Raw genomic sequence first — 23,062 nt, 5'->3', positions numbered from 1 at the left:
TATGCATTGCCCCTTCCTCGCTCCCTCTGTTTTCCCCATATCTTCTCTCCCTCCCCAAAATACACACACAATAATTTATACTCCATTAGCCTATTTCTGCAAAACCCTACTTGTTGCCAGTGACTTGATAGCCAGAGTGATACCTCAGTGTTTTAATGTCTTTTAAAGAGTCTTGCGTGCGTGTGTGTGTATGTGTGTGTGTGTGTGTTTGTAATTGTCAATTGAATGTAGGGGCTGAGATGGGTAGTACTTACAATCAGGCATACCTCTTACTCTTCAGGCCACTCGTGTGGGAGCTGTGAATCGAGTCAGGATTTGGTTATTACTGTAGCTAACCTTCCATGCACCACAGACTTCAAATTCCTCTAGCAGTCAGTGCTTAGTGTAGGGCCTGGGGTACCGGCAGGTCTTTTCTCAGTGTCCATCTTCTCTCGGCTTCCACCAAGCCCTGTGCCCCCGTGACAGAGGAGGGGTCTCTCCCCACTCGAGCCCCTTTTGCAGCAGCAGGCTGCTCTTGCTTGTTACTCCCTGCGAGGCTTGAGGTGGGATTGGGGTTCTCTCCGTGTGGCTTGGTTTGAGGCGGGCCTGTTCGTCCTAGGCTGCGGAGCTGGGGCCCGGTCAGCATTCCTGCAGCCCGCTCCGTGGCAGCCAAACCCTACCTTGAATCTGTGAGGGATCTTGGTAGGAAAGAACTTCCTGCTTCTCCCACGGTGGTGGCCGACCTGTGCTTATGTCAGTGTAGGATCTTGGGCTGAATGGATTTTGTGTTCTTTCCCCAGGGACAGTCTGCTGCTGCTTTTTACTGGGTGTAAGTCTTGTGGTGAGGAAGCATGGGTGGGCCTTTAAGGCCCCAGCCCCAGCTCTTGACCTTTGCCCCTCTCTCAGCAGTTTCAGATTTTACTTCATATACATGTGGGTCTGGGAAGTGAGTGAGGTTTCATGTCTGCACCGAGGAGTCTCTCTCAGGTCTCCTGCCTCGCCTCCCACCTTTCTCCAGGACCCCCATCGGAGGCCTGTAGAAGAGAGCTCATGAGTGAACGCGAGTTAAAGGAGTGTCCACCAATCTCAGGGGTTCTGAACTGTCGCACAGGCCTACACTTGCCCTTTAAGAATTTGTACAGCTCTTTTCTTGCTACCCATTTTCTTGGCAGCTGCCCTCTTCCTCCTGTGCTCTGCCAGAAACCCTCTCTTCAGAGAGGTTTGTCACTCTGGAATTCAGTCAGTGGTGGGCTGGCTCGTGAGATCTGCTTGCCCATCTCTTCCCGACTCCCAAGTTTAGCAACATAACGTTGGTAGCTTGAAATTGGCCACGGTGGGAGTATTTACACCACAGAATTTGGCAATTGCTTCAAATCCGCACCCTCTCTTCCCCACTGAGAACCAGTTCTTAAACATACACCAGCATGCCATTGAATCAGTTCACTTGGCTGCCTTGTGACATGTGCTGTCTAGGCTCAGGAAAAGCAACATAGGTTATGTGGCTTTTTCTGGTTAGTGTGGAAGCAGTGCTCTCTTGAGTTTTCTACGTACAAAGCACAAGTGGAACTCGGTGTTTGCTTTTGTTTGTTTCGATAACTAGTGAGGTAGAACAGTGTACTCAAGTTCATTAGCCATTGGAATTCCTTCCTTATGGTAATGTTGAAAAGTGAACCAAGTAGTGGGTTGCAGTTACAGTTTGGAAGATGAGGGTCTCCAGAGAGATCAGGATGATCTGTGGGATACGAAGACAAGGAAAGCGGATCCTCTGTGAATAAAATAGAATTCCCAAGTGAGTCTTACATCAGCAGCGTATGAGAGGGCTTTAACAGGAAAAATCAGAACCTTGTCAACTATAAAATCTTTTGTTATGGGGCCCCAGAGGAAATAATTGACCCGGACCCGAACCATACAGTGAGTCCCTGAGGTCTGCACCTCGCCCCCCCTCCCCTCCCCCCCACCACTGCATACAGCGCTGTAGCAGGGAGAGAAGTGCACGAACTGGTGAAACTAACGCCTGATGGGTCCTCAGTCAGGATTTTGTAAATGGGTGAACGTGGAACATCTGCCATGGAGTTAGCATGTCTGCAGAGTGACAAGAGAAGACTGATGGGAACTCCTTTACAGTTTATGCAGTTCATTTTACGTCCTGGGTCTGACCTCATTGCCATTACAGGACATTCTGTTTTGCCTCATCATAATAAGGGTAACGTTAAGTTGTGTTTACTTTTTAAATTTTCTGTGACAGATCTTTAATCCTAGTCTACTGTTCTTCCCCATCCTACCTTGGTCTACCCAGGGTAGGCTCAAGAAATGCAAATTTGTTTTATCACTATCCAAGCCAAACATTAGGAATTCAAATACGCTGTCACAAAATAAGCCCTTCCAACTCAAAATAACCTGTGGTCTGTCGGATGGTGAGCCATTATCTTCCTCCTTGAGCATGGGGCAGCAAGAGGGAGCTACGCCCCTGTCGAACTCTTAGGTAGCTTCTCCGTAAATGTTCTCAAGGAGATATAGCCTCTCTTTCCCCTCCTAATAGGTATACCATAAAAGGGATCAGGAACCTGATTTTCTATGAACTGCCAACATATCCCCACTTCTACAGTGAAGTCTGTAACATGCTGAGAGCCACCAGCAGAGGAGAGGAAGCCACCTGGACTTGCACTGTCCTCTACTCCAAGTACGACGCCCAGAGGTTGGCTGCTGTGGTTGGCGTGGAGCGGGCTGCGCAGATGCTGCAGTCCCACAAGAACGTCCACCTCTTCATTACCGGAGAAAGATGAGAACTTGTTGGACAGGAAATGGTATTGGTGGGATACCTGATGCTTGGTTCTGTGCCACTTGGACCCAATTCTGATCACTTACGCAAGGACTGCTCCAGGAAGGAGCACCGGGCAGCAGCGGAGTGGATTCGTCTTTCTCTTTAGGTCATGCGTCCCTGAAAAGTTAAATGTAAACCAGATTCTGGGCACATCTTTCAGAGATCAGGAGGGAGCTAATAGAACTCTGAGAGGTTGGCAGAAGGAAAAAGTTCTACTTGTGAAACTTTTTGTAAGCCATAAATTCTTCTGGTGTTATTTTATTCTCTAACTTATTACACTTGGTAAATTCTTTCAGATTCGCCTATTTCTGTCTGATGCTTCCTTAAAGTAAGGCATACATGTCATTGCTTGTGAGAATTGGTTGTGAGAATATTGGGAGACTTCTTGCTGCTGAATATCATCTTAATTGTGGATCACACGTGTTTTGCAAAACTATTATTTTTCCCCAGCCAAACTTTTTAAAATCTTAAATATTCTATTTTAATTCAGCCTAGAAGAATACATTCACTGATTTTTTTTAACTCACAATAGTAAATGTTTTAAAATATACACTTAAAATCGTGTTATTTGAAATAACATTAATCTTTACTCTGTTTCAAGAAATAATTTTGTGAGACTTTTGGTGTCATGACATCTGTCTTCATGTCACTGTCTTCATTATTACGGTGGCCCTTTTTTAAGTCCTATACAGATAAAAATGAAAATCACACTTCTAAAGACATTTTTATTTGGAAATATTCCCAGAAAAATTGTAAGTCCTGAACCTAAACCACTTGAGAATAAGTTGCTGACTTGATGGGCCTATCATTCGTAAAAATTACCCCTGGATTTAGTGTGTATTTCCTGTAAACAAGGACATTTTTCCATGTAACCAGGAAACAAATATCAAATCAGGAAACTGCCGTTAATACTTATTGCCGTCTAATCCTTGGCCACCATTCAGGTTTTGCCCAGTGGCCCAGTCATGTCCTTAATAGCAAAAGGAGATAGTTCAGAATTACATGTTGCCTTTCATTGTCATACCTCTGTAGTGTCCTTTATTCTGGAAGACTACCCCAGCTTTTTGCTGGCTTTCTTGACTTTGACATTTTTGAAGATTACAGACTGGTTATTATTTTGGATAATGTTTCCCTTTGATTAGGTTTAGTTGATGCACCACTAGCAGGAACACTGAAGCACTGCTGTGTCCTCACCCCGTCTCATCAGGTGGCATACAGTGTCCATGTGCCCCGTCAGTGATGATGCTAACTGACCACTTGTTTTTCTTTTGTCTTTTTAAAATTGTCTTTTAAAAATTTTATTTTTAAGTAATGTCTACATCCATTGTAGGGCTCGAACCTGCAACCCTGAGATCAAGAGGCACATGCTCTACTGAGTGAGCCAGCCATGTGCCCCGCTAACTGACCACTTGTTTAAGGCACTGTTTGCCAGGGTTTTCCAGTATGGAGTTACTCTTTTCCTGTTATTTGTTAATTTATGTCCGTCAGTATGGGCTTGTAGTTTCATCTTCTATTCAATGGGTTATAATCCATTACTATCATTGTGGACGTGTATACACACACAGCATCTGAAATTATTTCTACATCCATGTACTGAAAACCATGAATTCACACCACACTTTGACACCACGGACGCCTTCCGGTGTTCTCCCTGTCTGTAGTTGTAACTCCCTTCTCAGACAGTGAGATATGTGGCTCCCATTATCCTCAATGGAACAACCCGTAATTGGTACAGATTTTCTTTTACTTGGACACACTTAAAATTGCTTAGCAAAAACAAGTAAAATCACTTTTGGGGTAGTCTTCCTGCTAAGTATTTAAATAGGCATTTTTATTTCTCTCTTCCCTCAACAGGGAAGGTAGAACTATTCATTCCATATACAGATGGGTTCCTAAAGTTCTGAAAATTGAGGTGACAGTCATAAGCTGCCCAAACCCATGCTACAAAGACCGTTTTATATCCCCAGAGTGTCCTGTGTGCTATTGGCCTATCTGTGCTGCTGTTTACCATGTATACATGGAGCATGTATATTATGAGAAAAGAAATGGGTTCCCTTGCCTGGTTCAGAGATAGGAGGAAAAAGGGGCTCTGGTTGCCCCCCCTCTTCTATTTCTGTGTTCATTATGCTGCACTGTAGCTGATCTCATGGCTCTCATTACCACTGTTTACAAGACTCCCAGAGCTGCGGCTTCTCTGGATCTCTACGCACATGTGAACCTGGATTTTAAGTCCATGAGATAGCCCCAGGAATCTGCGTTTGATTAAGCATCCCTAGTGGTTTTAGTGCTGGCTTATAGGCAGCCAACTGCTTCTCACCTGTGAGAACACGGAGGATTTCAAGTGTGAACAAAGTACTTCTTTTGTTCTTGGCTCGGTACCTGGGAAAGAAGGTAAGCCTCAGCAGCTGGCCCTGGCTCCTGAGTTGATTGCAAAAAGTTGATTCTCTGGAATGGTTCCATTAAAAGGATGCCTTAACATCAGGTCTCTCACATATGCCAAATCAGGGAGAGAAGAGAATTTATTGGACTATGGATAATAATGCCTGAGCTGGAATTACATACTATCTTGCTATTTCTTATTTTTTTTTCCTTCCCCATAGTAGTAACAACTAGCTTAGCACTTTTCTTTTTGAGGGGAGAAAAGCTTTGAATCATGAATGCTTCGTACAGCTGGCTGCACCATGTGCAATATTCAAAAAACAAGAACTAGCTAATCATAGAGAACCAGCAGCTAAACAGCCCTCTGCTGGCTTCCAAAGGGCTTATAATTGGTGCAGATGGCCCCGGCGGGATGGGGAGCATATCCCTGCTGACTCCTTGCACCCCAGAGGGCCAGGAGGGGTGGGGATGGGGGGCTCATGAAGGCTCTTGGCCCTGATCATGCCCTCGTGGGAGTGAGGAGCCAGGCTGCTGAGGAAGGAGGGGGAAGGCAGGTGGTGTGGGAGCCTGCTGGCCGCCTTCTGCCCAGCCTTCCCAAGGCCACATGAACAGATCTTCAGGCTGCAGAGTTTAGATTTGATGAGTCGAGGGCCTCAAGATGACAGAAAGCCTGGGGTGAGGGAACAGGAGTTGGAAGTTCTTTATAATCATCTGAAGAGTCTCATTGTGCAACCAGCAGGTGGCTGTGAGGTGCCTGCAGCTTGCCGAAGAGGAATGTAATGGAAACGCATCAACTTCACCTTTCCCGGAGCATCTTCCAAGCGGCATGGCCTTCACAGCTGGTCCGTCTGCTCCTTCTGCCCCCTGTCCTTCCAATCTCTTCCCCAATTTCTCTGTCTTTAAAGGGCTTATGGTAGTGATTTTTATTATCAGTGTTCCTACTCCCGACTTACTATTTTAAAAAGCTTTTCTGGAGGCCTAGCTAAATAGAATTCTAGACAAATTTCAGTCAGCTTTTAATTAGTCTGTGAATTGGGAGCAGATACACAGATAACCCAAAATTGATGTAGTCTTTGGAAGGCGAAAGAGAGGAGAGCTCTTTCCTTCCCTCTGGGCCTATCCACTCCCTCCCTGGTGAACCCAACCACGTTCAGCTGACAGAGGAAAGTCGTGTTTCTTTCTAAAAATTTGTGGCCCTTCCTCCTATGCATATGCTCTCATCAGAGTTGCAATAAAATTCTGTGCACTTTCTATCCTGTTTTGCAAATGAACACGCATTTCTGTCCCCTCAGGTCAAGTTTGCTTTCTTTCCATCGCCCTGCTCTGAGGACTTTGCTTTCTTCGTTCAGATGTGGGAAGGGGTCGGCTCTGCTCACATTGTGTGTATTTCAGCTTAATTCCCGGATTCCCCTTACCTCTCTGGCCACATTGCCATTATATCTGTGGGAGGTGAAGGCACGAGAAAGAACAGAGCTCCAGGCCTCAATGAAACAGGCTGTCTCAACAGTTAGGGTCCTGTGCTCCCCAGAGAGCTGGTTCACCCCACACAGAGAAGTCTGCCCGCTCCTGGTGGGCAGCTCCACCCGGCTGTCCCCCTCACTGCTGGGACAAACAAACCACTGCACTCACTTGTCCTCATGACAGCCCCTCACATCAGGTGAGGGATGGCTCATTCCTAGGCTGCTCCTGGCCTTCAGTCTTGGGTCTCTGCAGCTGGCTGTGACCAGGTGGGAACGAGCCTGGCTGATGGGGAAGGAAGGCAGTTCTGCCGCTTGGCTGATTTGGAAGCCGCACTGAATTCCTGCCCATCTGTTCTCCCAGCTGAGCCAGGGCCGAAGCCGTCTACCTCTTGCCAGCCCAGGGAATGACATGTAGACCAGTGTCCTGCAGCCCTCGTCCTCCCTGTCCTCTGCAGCCTGTCTCACATGCCAGTGTGGCTCCCTGCAGAGAAATGGTCCCGGGCCCACAGCTGGTGTTTGCCTGCAGACATTTCATGGGTTCCTGCTTTTTGCATTCTCTGTCATTTTTCAAAGCCGGCCCTGAGCTGGGTGCTGAGACTGACCTCACCACTGACCTGCTGTGGCTCTGCACGGTTCCCTTCATCACCGTTCTCATCTTCGTAAAGTAGGGAAGAATCGGGACCTGAGAGGAAGTGGGTGAGGCTGCTGTTTGCCCTGTAGTCACTTCCTACTAACAGGACCCTGTATTTTATTGGGGTTCTGCCCAGCTAAAACTACATTTCCCAGCCCCCCTTACAGGTCTGGCTGGGGAAACGAGCCGTAACCATTGCTCATTGGAGGAGCACTCTTTAAGCCCGAGAGGAACACCCCCCTTCTACCTGGAACACCGAAGTGACGGCTGAAGCTCTTGGTGGGAGCTCTGTACAGAAGGTGGCGGAGCAGAAAGACCGAGTAGCCTGGTTCTCTGATCACATTCTGAAGGTGCCACCCATACCAGTCCTGCGTGTTCTCCCTTGGCACTCCAGGTGAAAACCCAAATCCCTAATTTGTCTAAGCCACTGAGGCCAGGCCTCTATTGTTAGCTGTTCCTAACTGATGCCGAGGACAAAAAATGGGATCACAGAGTCCTGAAGTCCAAAGACTTTGCCTCTTCTTTCTTCTGTTTCTCTGCAGGATCCACCATAAGGACTGTACTTCAGGGTGGATACCTGACCCCTTGATGACAGTGGGGAGTGAGCGCTAAGGTGCCTCTGACTTTGTACTGTCACTGCCGTCACCTGTCCATGCGGATCCATAAATCTGAGGGAAGACAAGTGTCTCCTCCTAGGACTTCATGGAAACTGGTAGTGGCAAAAAGTCACTGGCAAGAAAACAGACTTCAGCTCTCTGAAAGCTGATGACCGCCTGCCTTTTATCTGTTCTGTGTTTCAAGGCAAAATTAGGTAATGAACTACGATCCCCAGTTCGGTAGGAACTTGGAGGTCTTGTGATCCAGTCTGCCGCTTGGCTCACACGTCATCCGTAGACCATCTCTGAGAGGTGGTCTTCGGCCTCTGCGTGAATGCTTTCTCACTGTGGCTTTTCTAATCAGCCCCGATTAGACAGCAGAAGACTCTGAAGCTTCCATGTGTTAGTCTAGCCCAGCTTCTCAGGTTACACAGTACAAGCCTTTCTTCCACTTGTTAATCCTCAGCTATTTGAAGACATCGACCCTGTCCTCTTGAGACTTCCTAGTTCCAAGCTAAGCATTCGTTCTTGGTGGTTCCTTCAATGAATTTTTTTTTCCTGAGAAGTTTTTTACTTTTAGTCTTTTTATTAAAAAACCCTGGTTCATTCCACAAAAAGAAGTACAACAGTGAAAAACAATACAAAGTCAAAACTATACCTACTTGGTGGTAACTATTATTAATATCTTGATATGTTTCCACCAAGAATCTTTTCTATAAAGATTATTTTCTATAATAATAATAGTAGCTAACAGCTTATATAGAGGGACACTTGTATGAAAAGGTGGTTTTGGGGGCACCTGGGTGGCTCAGTAGTTTAAGTGTCTGGCTCTTGAATTCGGCTCAGGTCATGATCCCAGGGTCGTGAGATCGAGCCCCACGTCTGGCTCTGCACTGAGCAGGGATGAGTCTGCTTGGGATTCTCTCTTTCTCTCTCTCTCTCTCTCTCCGCACCACCCCCCGCCCCCATGCTTACTCTCTAAAATAAAAATTAAATTTTTAGAAAGGTGACTTTGTACTCTGCTTAGCACAGTGCCTGGCACATTATACTATAAGGTGACACTTTTTGGAGCACTTATGTGCCAAAAACTCTTCTAAGCTCTTTATGTGTATTAAATCAGTTAATTCTGATACCCCTATTTGAAGTGTAGGCATCATTATTTTCCCCGTTCTGTAGAGAAGGAATTTGGAATTTGGAGATATGAAGTGACTTCCTAAGTAACACTGTCAGGGTTTGAACCCAAGTAGTGTGATCCCCAAAACCAACACTTTTTCACTACAGATCTTCCTTGTCTTACGAATGGGGTTATGTCCTGGTTGAAAATGTACTGAATACACCTAACCTACCAAATATAGTTTAGCCTAGCCTACCTTAAACATGCTCAGAACACTTACATTAGCCTACAGTCGGGCAAAGCCCTCAAACACAAACAAAGCCTATGTTATAACAAAGTGTTAGGAGTCTCACGTAATTGAATACTGTACTGAGGAACAGCATGGTTGTGGGCACGGAATGGTTGTAAGTGCATCGGTTGATTACCCTCCTGATTGGGTGGCTGACTGGGAGCCACAGACAGGTACCACTGCCCATCATTCCGGCTGGGTATCCTACCATACACTCCTAGCTCAGGAAGAGTTCAAAATTCGAAGCGTGGTCTCTACTGAATGCATATGGCTTTTGCACCAGGGTAAATTCGAAAAATTGCAAGTCAAACCACTATAGGTCAGGTACTGTCCGTAGATAATTGCTTCCCTAAAATGAAAAACAAGCACTCAATAAATAGTAGCTGTAATTATTATTACTCTTCTTAAAGAAGAGCTCTCCTAGATTGTCAGACTCTTAAAAGGGCTGAGGGGATTATAATATCTTCCTGGAATTATTATAAACAAACATTAATTAAGTTGTTTTGTATGTCATCCTTCCGGGTTCTATGATATTCTAAAGAATCTATGCTTCTGGAAAGCTTAATATCATATAGCAGAGGATTGTTGAAGGCATGTTTTTCACTTCTTTGCTGCTTTGTTTATCCTTGGTCCATCAAGATTTACACAGAGAAGTTAGATTCTTAATATCAGGCCAAATAAAAATTAACATATGTTTTCTTGAACACATACCAACATGGAAAAATGGCATAATCTTAGTTGAAATCATGGGCACTTCAGCAAGCCTGCCTGGGTTTGAATCTCTGCTACTTTATAGCTGTGTGATTTGGGGCAAATTCTTTAAACTCTTTGTACCTCAATTGCCACATCTGTAAAATGGGCGTGATAATAATAATAATACCTATCTCTAGAGTTGTTACAACTAACTTACACGGATTACCATGCTGGGCACTTAGAATACTGCCTGGCACATAGTCAGTGCTCCGTCTTAACTAGTATTACATACAGACCTTCCCTTCCACATCACGAAGCTAAACAAAAACAAAGGAAAGCTGTGAGGCATATTCTTACTTATAAGACTCATACTTTTCATGTAAATGAAGAAGAGATTTTGAGAATGTTTCATAAGACAGCTGTGGGGATTTTGCTCAGCAAAGTTCAGCTCTGAAGGATGAAGCCGCTTGAAATTTTTATGAGCTGTAAACACCAGGGGGCGCAGTAAACAAGTGCAGTAGTGGGCTGTCCCCCACCTCTCTGGCTGCCTCGGGGCTGCTGCTGTCCTGTGCTCTCTCCGGAGCTGGAGAGACCCAGAGACCCGCATCTGTCTGTCTGTCTGTCTGTCTCTGTGTGTCCTTTCTTTCTCTCCTTTCCTTCCTCCTTCTTTCCTTTCTTCCTTCCTTCCCTCTTTTCCTCCTTCCCTCCCTCCCTTCCTTTTCTTTCCATCTCTCCAATACGTAGGAAATGTAGAAATCCAAAGACAGTTACAAAAACTTGTGGTATAAAAACAATTCCAGATAGTGTGTTTCTTTCAGGGAACAATTTTTATAGAGCAGTGTGCATGATGTTTTAAGAAATGATAAATCTCTAGTAGGTGCAATTCATAATTAAACTCACAAAGAACTTAAAACAATTTTTTTTTAATTTTTATTTTTTAAATGTTTTTACTTATTTAGAAAGAAAGAGAGAGAGAGAGAGAGAGAGAGAGAGAGAGAGAGAGAGAGAATCCCAAGCAGGCTCCTCACTGTCAGCACAGAGCCTGGTCCCAAGAACTGTGAGATCACGACCTGAGCCAAAATCAAGCACTTAACCGACTGAGCCACCCAGGTGCCCCAGCAAATAACTTTTAAAAATTAACATTTTTAACACTAAATTATAACTTTATGAATAACTTCCTTTGGGGCTCCAACCAAATCTGCAGACATGAGGCCCAAGCCACGTGGCTCCCTGGCTCCCTTCACCACGCTCTGGCAGCACCTTTAGAGATTGAACCACAGACTTAGAATTCTGGACACTTGTCTGAACCATCATCCGAGAGGGACCAAAGCTTCCCTCACGGCGAGGGAAGTTTTCTCTGCCGCACACTCCCTGAGCCCCTTATCCATCCACCTCTCCCAGGCCGAGCTTGTCACTCACTACCTTCTTGACGCTGTCCCATTCCAGCACCTGTACCAGGGCAGATGTCCTCTTAACACTCCTTCCCTCTTTGGTCTTCTCAGGAACAGTATTGCCCAGGCCAGTCGACATCAGGAGGCCGTGGGAAAAGCTAAGTGAATTTATATTGGCTGAACACCTACTACGGGCCAGGAACTGTCCTGGATGCTTTACCCACACCGTCTTGTGACATCCCTAAAGCTAGTACCTGTTACCATTTTGTGGGGGAAACATACTCAGAGAAGTTAGGTATTTCTCCCCAAGTTAAACAGCTAGTTAGTGGCCAAAGCCATATGTTTTTCCTGTCATCCGCATGTGATTGACCCCAGGCGGGAGAGAGGTCAGTGCTGGGATAGAGATGAACCTGCATGGGGATTTGTCCCTTTCGGTCTGCGGCCAGGTCTGGTCAGGTCTATCGGTGCAGTGGCTCCTGAGCGTGAGCTCTCCCCTCTACACCCCTTCCCACACTTTGACTTCACTCAGGCCTTTATTAGCCTCTCCCTGGTATACTCCGGACTTTGGAACCAGACGGCCTAGGCTTTGGTCTCTTTTCCTGGGTATGGGATCTTTGGAAATTTGCTCACCTTTGTCTGACCTCAGTTTCCTTATTTGCGAAGTGCAGATAATGATGTCTTTTGGGGGGAGTGGTATTGTTAAGAGTGAAACGAAACCACATACGTATTTGCAGAGCTTATTAAAGTTCTCTTCTCTCCCTTTCACTCGGACCGCCCACTGATTCATTCATTCTACAAATATGTACGTGTGCCCACGATGTGCCAGGAATGCTTCTGGGCACTTAGGACGAGCAATAAATGGGACAAACATGCTTCCTGCACTCAGAGAGTTAGATTCATGCGGGAGACAGAAAGTAAACAATTAGCTACATAAAAATATAATTGCAGATGGTGCTAAATGCTGGAAGAAAAGAAAGCAAGGTCAGTGGGTAGCAATTTTTGACCATCGTGTTTCCTTTGCCTAGAATGCCCAATCCCCACTTCCGTCCCTGTTGAACTCTTGCTCATCTTTCGAGGCCCCCTTGAAATGATCGTCTTTGTGAAATCATCACAGTTCACTATCAAACTTAATCATGCCTTCCTCTGGACTTCCCATCGGTTGTCTAAATCCTTCTGTGGGGCTGAGGACTACTGCTCTATTTTGCTCATTGCTGCATTCTCCAAACCATTGTCCATCCTCAAGAAAGTCCCTTGGATATCCTGGGGCACCTGGGTGACTCATTCGGTTAAGTGTCTGATTTCGGCTCAGGTCATGATCTCATGGTTTGTGAGTTCGAGCCCCGCATAAGGCTGTCTGCTGTCAGCACAGAGCTCGCTTCAGATCCTCTGTCCCCCTCTCTTTCTGCCCCTCCCCAACTTGCGCTCTCTGCCTCTCTCAAAATAAATAAACTTTAATAAAAGAGAAAGAAAAAACTAACACCGTCACCCCAAGCACCACCCCAGTTCCCACGTGGCAGATCCTCAGGGTGAGCACTGAGAGAGTGAGGGGAAAGGGGGTAGGCATCCTGGAGCCTGTACAGGGGGCCGAATGAGCAATCTTCTAAACAAGTAACAAAAGGAAACATCACACTGTGTGTGTGTGTGTGTGTGTGTGTGTGTGTGTGTGTGTGTGTATCTTAGAGGTAGCAATGAAGGCTGATAGGAGGGGAAAACCTATATTTTCCAGCAGGAGGGATACTGGTTCTTTTTTCTCTAAAAAGCCCAAGAAGGCTTCCTGCAGGAGGCTGGATTTCTAGGAGCCACTGGAATGAAGGCTTGTACATCAAGGGCATGTAGTGGCTGAATGAGTCTGCTTGGCTCTCACTGCTCCTGCTGAGCTCCTCTGCCACCTGCACCCACCCCTACTCTGGCACCACGGAACACCCTTTTTCATTAGATACTCAGAGTCTGAATGCAGCTTCTCCCTGGGGTCCTAATCATTTCCCAGAAAGTAGCCACTCTGTACCCTGGAAGTGGAGTTTTGGACCTTTTCCCCTACCCATCTCCAATCACACAGGGTGAAGAGGTGTCGGCGGGAGGAGGGATGGATGGGGAGCACCTGTCAGAGTTCTTCCTGGCCATTGTGGGTGGATAGTGAGATTTCCTGTTTTTGTTTTTTTTTTTTCTCTCAGTTATGAAACCTGAGGCAAAGACTAAATCTAGTTGTGCTGACTCAGCTCCCTGGTCAGAAAACCAGCTTGAGGCTCTGTGGCGTGGAAAGGAATGCCCGCCAGCAACCCAAAGAATGATGTCCCCCACAGGAATCTGAACTTAGAGGAGGAAATGCCAGCTGAGCTCTGTCCTTGCCCCTTCCTTGACAGAATTCCAGCTGTACCAGGATAAAAATGTGGCTCTGTGAGTGAAGGGGGTGTGGTAGTTTCCTTGGGCTCCATCAAAACAAAGCGGGATGACACTAATTTATGCTGTTTTTATTGCTATAAATGTTATTGCAAATTCCCGCCAAGAAGTTAATAGGTCTTTCTTGGGGAGCTTTGGGGCAGAGGTGACGTAACTTCTTCCAGGAGGAGAACTTTGTTGGCCTGTCCTGGAGGTAGAGGACGTTGAGGCCAGGGTTGGAGGAGAAGAGGCAGAAGCAGCTCAAGGGGAAGAATTCTGAGGGCTTACTTCTTTCAGACTGGGAAGGGCATTGCAAAGATCCCCCCCTCCACTCACACTGCCACCATCACCACCACGTTAGGGCTGCCATAATAAAGCATCACAGACCAGGTCACCTAAACAGAAATTTGTTTTCAATTGCAGAAACTAAAAATCCAAGATGAAGGTGTCCATGGCGTTGATTTCTTCTGAGGCCTCTCTCGTTGGCCTGCAGCCGCCTTCTGTCTGTGTCTTCACGGGGTCTTTCCTCTCTGTCTGTCTCCATCCTAATCTCTTCCTCTGACAAAGACAAAAATCATAGTGGGTCATTTTAATTACTCTTTAGAGGCCCTATCTTCAAATTAATTACATTCTAAGTACCAGAGGTTAGGAATTCAACATACGGATTCAGGGGTGGGGAGCCACAATTCACCCCATAATGGGTGGCCGTACTCCCTTTCTACTCAGAACTTAACTCAAATATGGATTCACCCATTTATCAGGAGGGTGCCACACCTCCTGGAGGAAATAACTTCTGGGAGGAATAAATACAGGCAGCTGTAGGTATGGTTACTAGAAAGTGAAATTGAGAATCTGCCTCTTTTCAACACACACTTTTGTTACTTCCTACATTGGGCTGCAAAGCAAGGGTGCCCGTAAGTCCCATAAGTCAGCCCTCTCCGTGGATAGCCTGGGAGAAACATTCTATTGTTTTAGTTTTCCTTCTCCAGCTACCCTAAGGAAACATTTATGGGGCATCTTTGCCAAAGGCTGCAAATATTTTGTAACAAAAAAATACCCACATCTCTTAATAAGCAAATAATCTTTAAGAAACTACCTCATTAGGGGCACCTGGGTGGCTGAGTTGGTTAAACGCCCGACTCTTGATTTCGACTCAGGCCATGAACTCACAGTTCATGGGATTGAGCCTGGCATCCAGCTCTGTGCTGACAGTGCAGAGCCTATTTGGGATTCTCTCTCTCCCTCACTCTCTGCTTCTCCCCTGTTCATGATCTCTCTCTCTCTCTCTCTCTCTCTCTCTCTCTCCCTAAAATAAATAAATAAACTTTAAAGAGACAAAGAAAAGAAACTACCTGGTTAGACCATTTAGTAGGAAAAGCTGGCCCTAGAAGACTGGCCATAGGGTGGGGTAGTTAGGAGGGAACAAAACAAAGGGAAGGCTAGGCTGGTCCACAGAATAATTGCCTGTGCCCTGGGGGCTAACTTGTATGGACTACCTCTTTGGCTCCTCAGTGCACGGCTCAGTGTTTCCTGTGGGCTCTGGTGATGGGGAGTCCCAGTAGATGGAGAGTGATCACCAGGGGGCACTCATTCTCCTGGGTCCTCCCTGCTCTGTGCAGGTAGTCAGTGGCTGCTTTCTCTAGCGCACCCCTGTCCTTCCGCAGCCCACTCTCTGGATCCCCTTCCCTTGCCCGTGGGCTGTTCCACCCTGCTAGCTTCCCCTACCCTGCCCGCACCTTTGGAATAGACACTTTTTTTTTTTTTTTTTTAATTTTTTTTTCAACGTTTTTTATTTATTTTTGGGACAGAGAGAGACAGAGCATGAACGGGGGAGGGGCAGAGAGAGAGGGAGACACAGAATCGGAAACAGGCTCCAGGCTCCGAGCCATCAGCCCAGAGCCTGACGCGGGGCTCGAACTCACAGACCGCGAGATCGTGACCTGGCTGAAGTCGGACGCTTAACCGACTGCGCCACCCAGGCGCCCCTGGAATAGACACCTTTTATTCATCTCTCCTTAATGACTCATTTAAATGTGCCATCTCAGGACCCTGAACTTCTTCCTATGTGCTTACACATTGTTAAAAATGTTCTGTTTTTTCAGAAACACCTTTATTAAGATATAATTTATCTATCATACAATTCACTCACTTAAAGTATACAATCCAATTGTTTTTAGAGTATTCACAGATATGTGCAAATGTCATCACGGTCAATTTTAGAACATTTTCATGACTTCAAAAATAAACCCCATTTCCTTTAGCTATCAACTCCCTACCCTCATCCCGCCCCTCAGCCCTATCCACCACCAGTGTTCTTTCTATAGATTGCCTTATTCTGGACATTTCCTATGGACAAGTTCATATAGCATGTGGTCTTAAGAGACTGGCTTCTTTCGGGTAACAATGTTTATGAAATTCTTCCACATTATAGCAATGCTCAGTACTTGATTCCTTTTCGTGGAGGAATAATATTCTATTACATGGATATACTGCCTTCTATTTTGTCAGTTGATAGCCATTTGGATTGTGTCTGCCTTTCGGCTGTTATGAATAGGGTGCTGTGAATACTCAGGTACAAGTTTTTATGTAGACAAGTTTTTATGTTTTCCTTTCTCCTGGAATGGAATTGCTGAGTCATAGGGTAACTATATTTAGCCACTTGAGGAACTGCCAGACTGCTTTTCAAAACATCTGCGCCATTTAACATTTCTGATGCAATGCAATCAGAGGGTTCTGATTTCTTTACAAGCTCACCAACACTTATTATTATCCGAAATGTTTATGCTAGCCGTCCTAGTGGGTGTGCAGTGGTATCTCATCACAGTTTTGATTTGCAAGTCCTTGATGGCTAATGGCGGTAAACATCTTGCAGTGTGCTTATCGGCTTGTGGATCTTTTATGTTTACAACTCCTTCGTGAGGTGGGTGGATGATGAATCTCCATTTTGCAGAGGAGAAGAACGAGGTGCAGAGGGGTGAGGGGGCTGACCTAAGGTTGACAGCCGATGAGGATTAGGCCGGAACATGAACTCTAGGGTTGGCATCCATCCTCCCAAGTGCTATACCACCTGCCTGTGCATAAAACAACATGAGGGTCTGGGGGATAGTAGAGCAATGAGGCAGAGTGGCCAAAGGACTTTTAAGAGAAGGAATATCTGCTACTCAGTTTTATTTTATTATTTTTTTTAATCTTAGGTTTTTATTTGCATTCCAGTTCGTTAGCATACAGTGTCGTATTAGCTTCAGGTGTACAGTGTAGTAACTCAGTTCCATACATCACCCTGTGCTCAACCTGACACGTGTACTCCGTAATTCTCACACCTATTTCACCCATCCCCCCACCCACCTCCTTTCTGGTAACTGTTAGTTTAGTCTCTATAGTTAAGAGTCTGTTTCTCGCTTTGTCTCTTTCTCTCCCTCATTTTTTTCTCCCCTTGCTTGTTTGTCTTGTTTCTTAAATTCCACACATGGGTGATATCATATGCTATCTGTCTTTCTCTGACTGATTTATTTCACTTAGCATAATCCTCTCTAGTTCCATCCATGTCATTGCAAATGGCAAGATTTCATTCTTTTTTATGGCTGAGTAATATTCCATTGCATACATATATATATATATATATAGAGAGAGAGAGAGAGAGAGAGAGAGAGAGAGAGACATATATGTACATATGTGGTATATATATATACCACATCTTCTTTATCCATTCATCAGTTGATGGACACTTGGGCTCTTTCCATAATTTGGCTATTGTCGAGAGTGTTGCTATAAACAATAAACATCGGGGTGGATGTATCTGTATGAATTAGTGTGCTTGTATTCTTGGGGCAAATACCCCATAGTACAACTGCTGGATCATAGGTAGTTCTATTTTTAACCTTTTGAGGAAACTCCATACTGTTTTACACAGTGGCTGCACCAGTTTGCATTCCTACCAACAGTGCACAAGTAGTGTTCCTTTTTCTCCACATCCTCATCAATAGCTGTTGTTTCTTGTGTTGTTGATTTTAACCATTCTGACAGGTGTGAGGTGATCTCATTGTAGTTTTGATTTGTATTTCCCTGACAATAAGTGATGATGAACATCTTTGCATGGGTCTGTTGGCCATCTATATGTCTTCTTTGGAGAAATGTCTGTTCGTGTCTTCTGCCTATCTTTTAATTGGATTATTTGTGTTTTAGGAGTTGAGTTGTATTAGTTCTTTATATACTTTGGATACTAACCCTTTATTGGTCATGTCATTTGAAAATATCTTCTCCCATTCTGTAGGTTTTTTTGTTTTGTTGACTGTTTTTTACACTGTGCAGGAGCTTTTTATTTTGATGAAGTTTCAATAGTTTATTTTTGCTTTTGTTTCTCTTGCCTCAGGAGACATATCTAGAAAGAAGTTGCTATGGCCCAGGTCAAAGAAGTTACTGCCTGTGTTCTTCTCTAGGAGTTTTATGGTTTCAGGTCTCACATTTAGGTCTTTAATCCATTTTGAGTTTCTTTTTGTGTGTGGTATAAGATAGTGGTCCAGTTTCATTCTTTGGCATGTAGCTGCCCAGTTTTCCCAGCACCATTTCTACCACTCAGTTTTAAATGGTTTATGTCACTGTAAAGAAATCTCATTTATCTCCATGTCTGAATGGTTATTTTGTGAAATGGGGGCCAAGTTCTTCCGTGCTTGGTTTAAAGCCAGGGTGAAAATGAAGGAACAGCCATGAGATAGGGCAGAGGACAAGAACTGAGCAGGGACAGAATGTTGGCACCAGAACTGAACAAGATCATACAGACCCACTAGTAATTCACAGAAATTTGGGAGAGGGGTCTAGCTGTTGAATAATCCAGATAGTTCAAATGAACCTTATCTGGATCTGCAGCAGCGGGGAGAGCCCGGCAGGGTTTAACTTGTGAAGTAGTTTCACAGAAGTGGCCAGATTGGTCTGTACCGCCTCCCTGCTCCACTCCTCCTTACCTCTTACCCAATTGAACATGTGGGTGCCAAAACCCTCTCCCTCCTCCTTCTCTCTCTGTATCCCCCGGCCTTTGTCTCTGACCTTGAAGAGACTGTAAAATCAGCATCATTCTCCCAAATATTTCTCAAAGATGGGCATGTAAGAATTTAGAGGTTAGAGGACAGCCTGTTTTGGAGCTGTCTCCCCTCAAACTCATCCCAGGAATCTTCTTCCTTTTACTCCAGGTGCCCCCTCCCCACACATGCATGTGCACATACATACCCACATATACACACTCCTCCTGGTTCACAGCCATACTGCCTGATGATTCTCTCTGATGTGAGAAAACAAAGTAGTAAGAAGGAAGGAATGAGTCTGTAAATCAGGCATATTTTCTGAATTTCCATTCTGCATCCCCAACATCCATCTGCTGACTTATCAAGGGGAGCGGCAAGAGTTTAGGAATGACGGACAGTCCTCTGAGAAAGCAATGCCAGAAGCATGATGAGCAGAAATGCTGAACAAGATGAGTAGAAATGCTGGCTGGAGGGGAAATCGATCTCCCAGGCCGATTAGTTTGGGCGAGTGCCAAGAGTGGCAGAAATTTGTTACAGCCACAGTCATCTCTCTGGCTACCTTTTCTTCTATATGATAAACTCACATAAGCTAACTGGTCTAAGCATACGTGGCAATGTCTCAACACAGAAGACTATTATTAAAAAATGCATGTGATTCATCTCCCCAGTTGTCCTGTAAGATATGTAAGGACAGGGGCAGTGACTTTCTTCTGTAATTCATGGAGTAACCAGCACAACGCTGGACCCAAAGGACAGCAAGCAACTTGCTGAACTGAACTGGCTTCGAAGTAGAAGTGAAAGGAGCCTTCATTTTTGAAAACTGAGACTTTGTCTAATGTGCCAGCCAAGAAAGGAAAGCCAGATGTGTCCAATTTGTTGCGAGGCATGGAAAATAAGGTGGCTAACTGCAGACAGGGAGGCCCACGGTGAATTTTGGGAGAGGGGTTTCTATAAAATGTTAAAGACATGATTCTCACACAGACATACAGTCATAGATTTATTCAATTCATTAGTGAGGGAACCAGTAGGATGCCAAAGCCAAACCAAGAGAGAATACAGGAGACTGTTTTATATGATCACTGAAAGAAAGGACAGGAAAGGAGGTTTGCAAAGTTACATAAAACTGGTTAACATCCTATGCAATGATAAGATCAGCCCCCTTTGGGGTTAGTTTGCTATCTGGTGGAATTCATCTGCACGTCTACTGAATAAACATCATCTGCAACTTGGAGGTGTTCTCAAGATAACATCTATGTTTGCAGAGCTGGGGCCCTCATCATTAGTAACTAGTAAAGCTTGGGGCACCTGGGTGGCTCAGTTGGTTGAGCGTCTGACTTCAGGTCAGGTCATGATCTCACAGCTCGTGAGTTCGAGCCCTGTGTCGAGCTCACTGCTGTCAGCACAGAGCCCGCTTCAGGTCCTCTGTTCCCCTCTCTCTCTGCCCTTCCCCCATTCATGCTCCCTCTCTCTCTCTCTCTCTCTCTCTCTCTCTCAAAAATGAATAAACATTTATTTAAAAAAAGAGACAGAGAGGGAAAGTAATCAGATCTCAGTTCCTCCCCTGCAGCACTGGCTGATCCCTTACGTGGGCTTGTTAGACAATGGGATGGCATGACATCAGATGGCACACAGAATATTTTTGGTATTATTTCCAAGTTTTGGATGATTTTTCTTTTTCTTTTTCTTTTTCTTTTTTTGGAATGATTTCTCTTAACACACGTTTTCACTCTTTGTGAGACACCATTTGCCAATAAATCACCACACATGATCACGTGTAAGCCCAGCACGTGGTTTCCAGAAGATGTTATCTAACCCAAACCGTAAAACCCTGCTTACTTTTTCTCCCCGCACTCTTTTGCCCTTTTTAACCCTTCCTCCGCGTTCTTTAGTTGCACGGCAATAACCACCTGCATGGAACGAATAGGCCCACCTCTCTCTGTCGGCCTTATTTTAAAAGCCCTAGATTTATAAGCCAGTATTTCCTAGCATGAGGGCAAATCGCGGTTGTTAAACAAGTGCTTGTTTTCTTTTTGTTTTTTCCCTCACAGACCAAAAGCAATTTCTCTGGGCCCCACTCAAGTTTAGGTTGGGGGTGCCAGAGCCATCCGTGACAGTGACTGTATTTATAGGCCACCAGTATCTGACAGGGAGGGAGTTGCTTGTCGACTGACTTGGAGTGTATCCCTGCCCCATTGAACCAGGGTTAATAAACTCAGCAATAGAGCTTTGGAGGCTTAACTGTCCACCTCTGAGGCTATGGCTCATTCACTGCTACCTGCTGCACCAGCCGGGGACACAAAGGTAAAACAAAACAAAACGGCATTTCTATTGTTCAGCCCCATTTGCTACTGTGAGCCCCCAGCCTCCTCAGAGCTCTCTGCTGGTTCTCCCCCAAGGAGCACTGCACGTGGGTACGTAGAATAGTCTGGGTTGTCACTAGCATCTGTCATTTCTCTCCAGTTCTGCCCCAGCTTGCTGGGCTGAGTTCTGTTATAAAGGTCACATATGCTTGTGCAGCCTCCTGGAACAATCACGGACCACCACGCATTGTGCCAAAGCCACCAGCACAGGCCCTCAGATCCCCTGTATAGTCTTAATGCCCTCCATGCCCCTGCCAGAACTCAACGTAGTTTTCATTCTTTCCTTATTGCAGCCCTTCCTCTCTGGGACTCGGGCATGCGTCCTCAGTGCCCGGAGGGAGAGCCCCCTGCATTTCTCTGCTCCTTTCGCGTGAACCCAGATTTGTGCAGCTCTACCTTTTGTTCCTTAAATGAACTCTTTCCTGGAGGCTCACGGGAAAGGCCTCTTAGGAGGCCGATGCCATGATTCTCCAAACATACGCAAGGATGCCTGAATGGAAGGGGAGCAAAGTTTAGGTCCGGGCTGAGATCCTGTCACTCCTTCAAATGGACACGCATGGAAAAACAGGACGTTACCAGTCAGCTCTGACAGGAAGCTCACGGATATTTACATGGCAAAGCAGAGGAGCACATGGGAGAGGTTCTTGGCTCTTCCGAGTCAGATCTTCAAAGAGAGCTTTTGTTATTCAGGCGAACAAAGAATGGGATATTCAAGAAGAGAAACAGGATAATGGAGATAGAGTATGCTCTCACCCTCTCAACAGCACCGACACCATAACGAGACCGGGCAAGTGGCTTCCTCCTTCTGGTCTCACTTTCCTTACGTATAAAATCAGAGTGGTGCTCTGTCTAGGCCAGGGGCCAGCAATCCTCCTCGGTAAAGGGCCAGAGAGTAAATATTTTAGGCTCTGCAGATCATGTGGTCTCTGTCACTACTCAGCTCTACACCTGTAGCATGAAAGCAGCACAGTAAATATGTCACCGTGTTCCAAGTAAGCTTGATTTATAAAAACAGGTGGCGGACTGAATTCAACCCACAAACCCAGGTCTCGATGATCTCCAAAGTCCTGTAAAGTCTCAATAATTCCCTTAGGCTAGAGGTGAATTTCTTTGCTAGCACATACACAATACATTTAACCATGAAATCCCAAATATAATACACCAACGGTTTAGTTGTTATTTTAGATAGCATTTTTTCTTCTCTCTTCTCCAGTGATAAATTTAATTTCAGCATCTATTGAGAGCCTAGACTGTGCCAGGTGGTGCTCTTACTCTCGGGGAATCTAACAATCCACAGGACCAAACCAAAAGCTATCCACAGTGTAATGAAAGAGGCATGCAGCAATTACATCGTTATAAAACATTGCAGTAACTGCCGTAATGGTGCCATGATTGGTTACCAAGACTTAAATCAAGTTCCATAACATCCCGATTTGAGATGCAAGAGAGGACCAGGTTCAAGGACATTGCAAGGTAGCCCGTATAGGATACACAGAACACCGGGGTGAGCCATCTCCAGGGCATTCCCGTGAGAAGTGATGGCTGTGACCTCTCAGGCAAGTTCTGACTCAGACTGGGACTGGTCCGGGAGCAATGCCATGACAGATTGCACTTGAGGACCGAGGGGTGGCCAGGTGTGGTACAAGTCGGACCTTTGTTCCAGTGCAAAGAAGCGAGGAGTAGCTTGTGACGCAGAACTTGTGAAGAGAGCTTCTGGTTCTGGAATGTGGCATGTGACATTCCGGGGGAATGGGAAGCACATGGAAGAGCTGTGTTTTCACGTTCACAAGGCACGGCCCTCAAGTCCACAAAGCTTTGTGCTTCTTGTTATGTTTCTTTTCTCAGGGAGATGAGGTGTTTGGTAGAGGAGATGCTTTGACCACAAGCAAGTTATTGTGCCCAGATTTTGGTGTGTGACGTATTTATTTCTAAAACGTCATCGTGACTTGATCTACCCT

At 45.4% G+C, this 23,062-nt stretch overlaps 1 protein-coding gene across 3 annotated transcripts in view; it reads left to right on the top strand.

Moving 5' to 3' along the window:
* The window catches only part of UTP25 (UTP25 small subunit processome component), a 64,856-nt gene that overhangs the window by 20,759 nt on the left and 21,035 nt on the right, over window positions 1–23,062 (top strand). For 2 of the 3 annotated variants that reach the window (XM_049634216.1, XM_049634218.1), the window contains one exon: window positions 2,519–3,073. The exons of the other annotated variant lie outside the window; for it this stretch is intronic. In XM_049634216.1, coding sequence (XP_049490173.1) covers window positions 2,519–2,762 — 244 coding nt within the window. In that variant the 3' untranslated portion in view covers window positions 2,763–3,073. Of the gene's footprint in view, window positions 1–2,518; window positions 3,074–23,062 lie in introns of those variants that run through there. 3 annotated transcript variants of the gene reach the window in all.

The sequence above is a fragment of the Panthera uncia genome, chromosome F1 (assembly GCF_023721935.1).
Source record: "Panthera uncia isolate 11264 chromosome F1, Puncia_PCG_1.0, whole genome shotgun sequence".
In the NCBI taxonomy this organism is placed as follows: Eukaryota; Metazoa; Chordata; class Mammalia; order Carnivora; family Felidae; genus Panthera; species Panthera uncia.
Note: the sequence above shows the minus strand (reverse complement) of the source record. Positions and strands in the feature narration are given on the sequence as shown.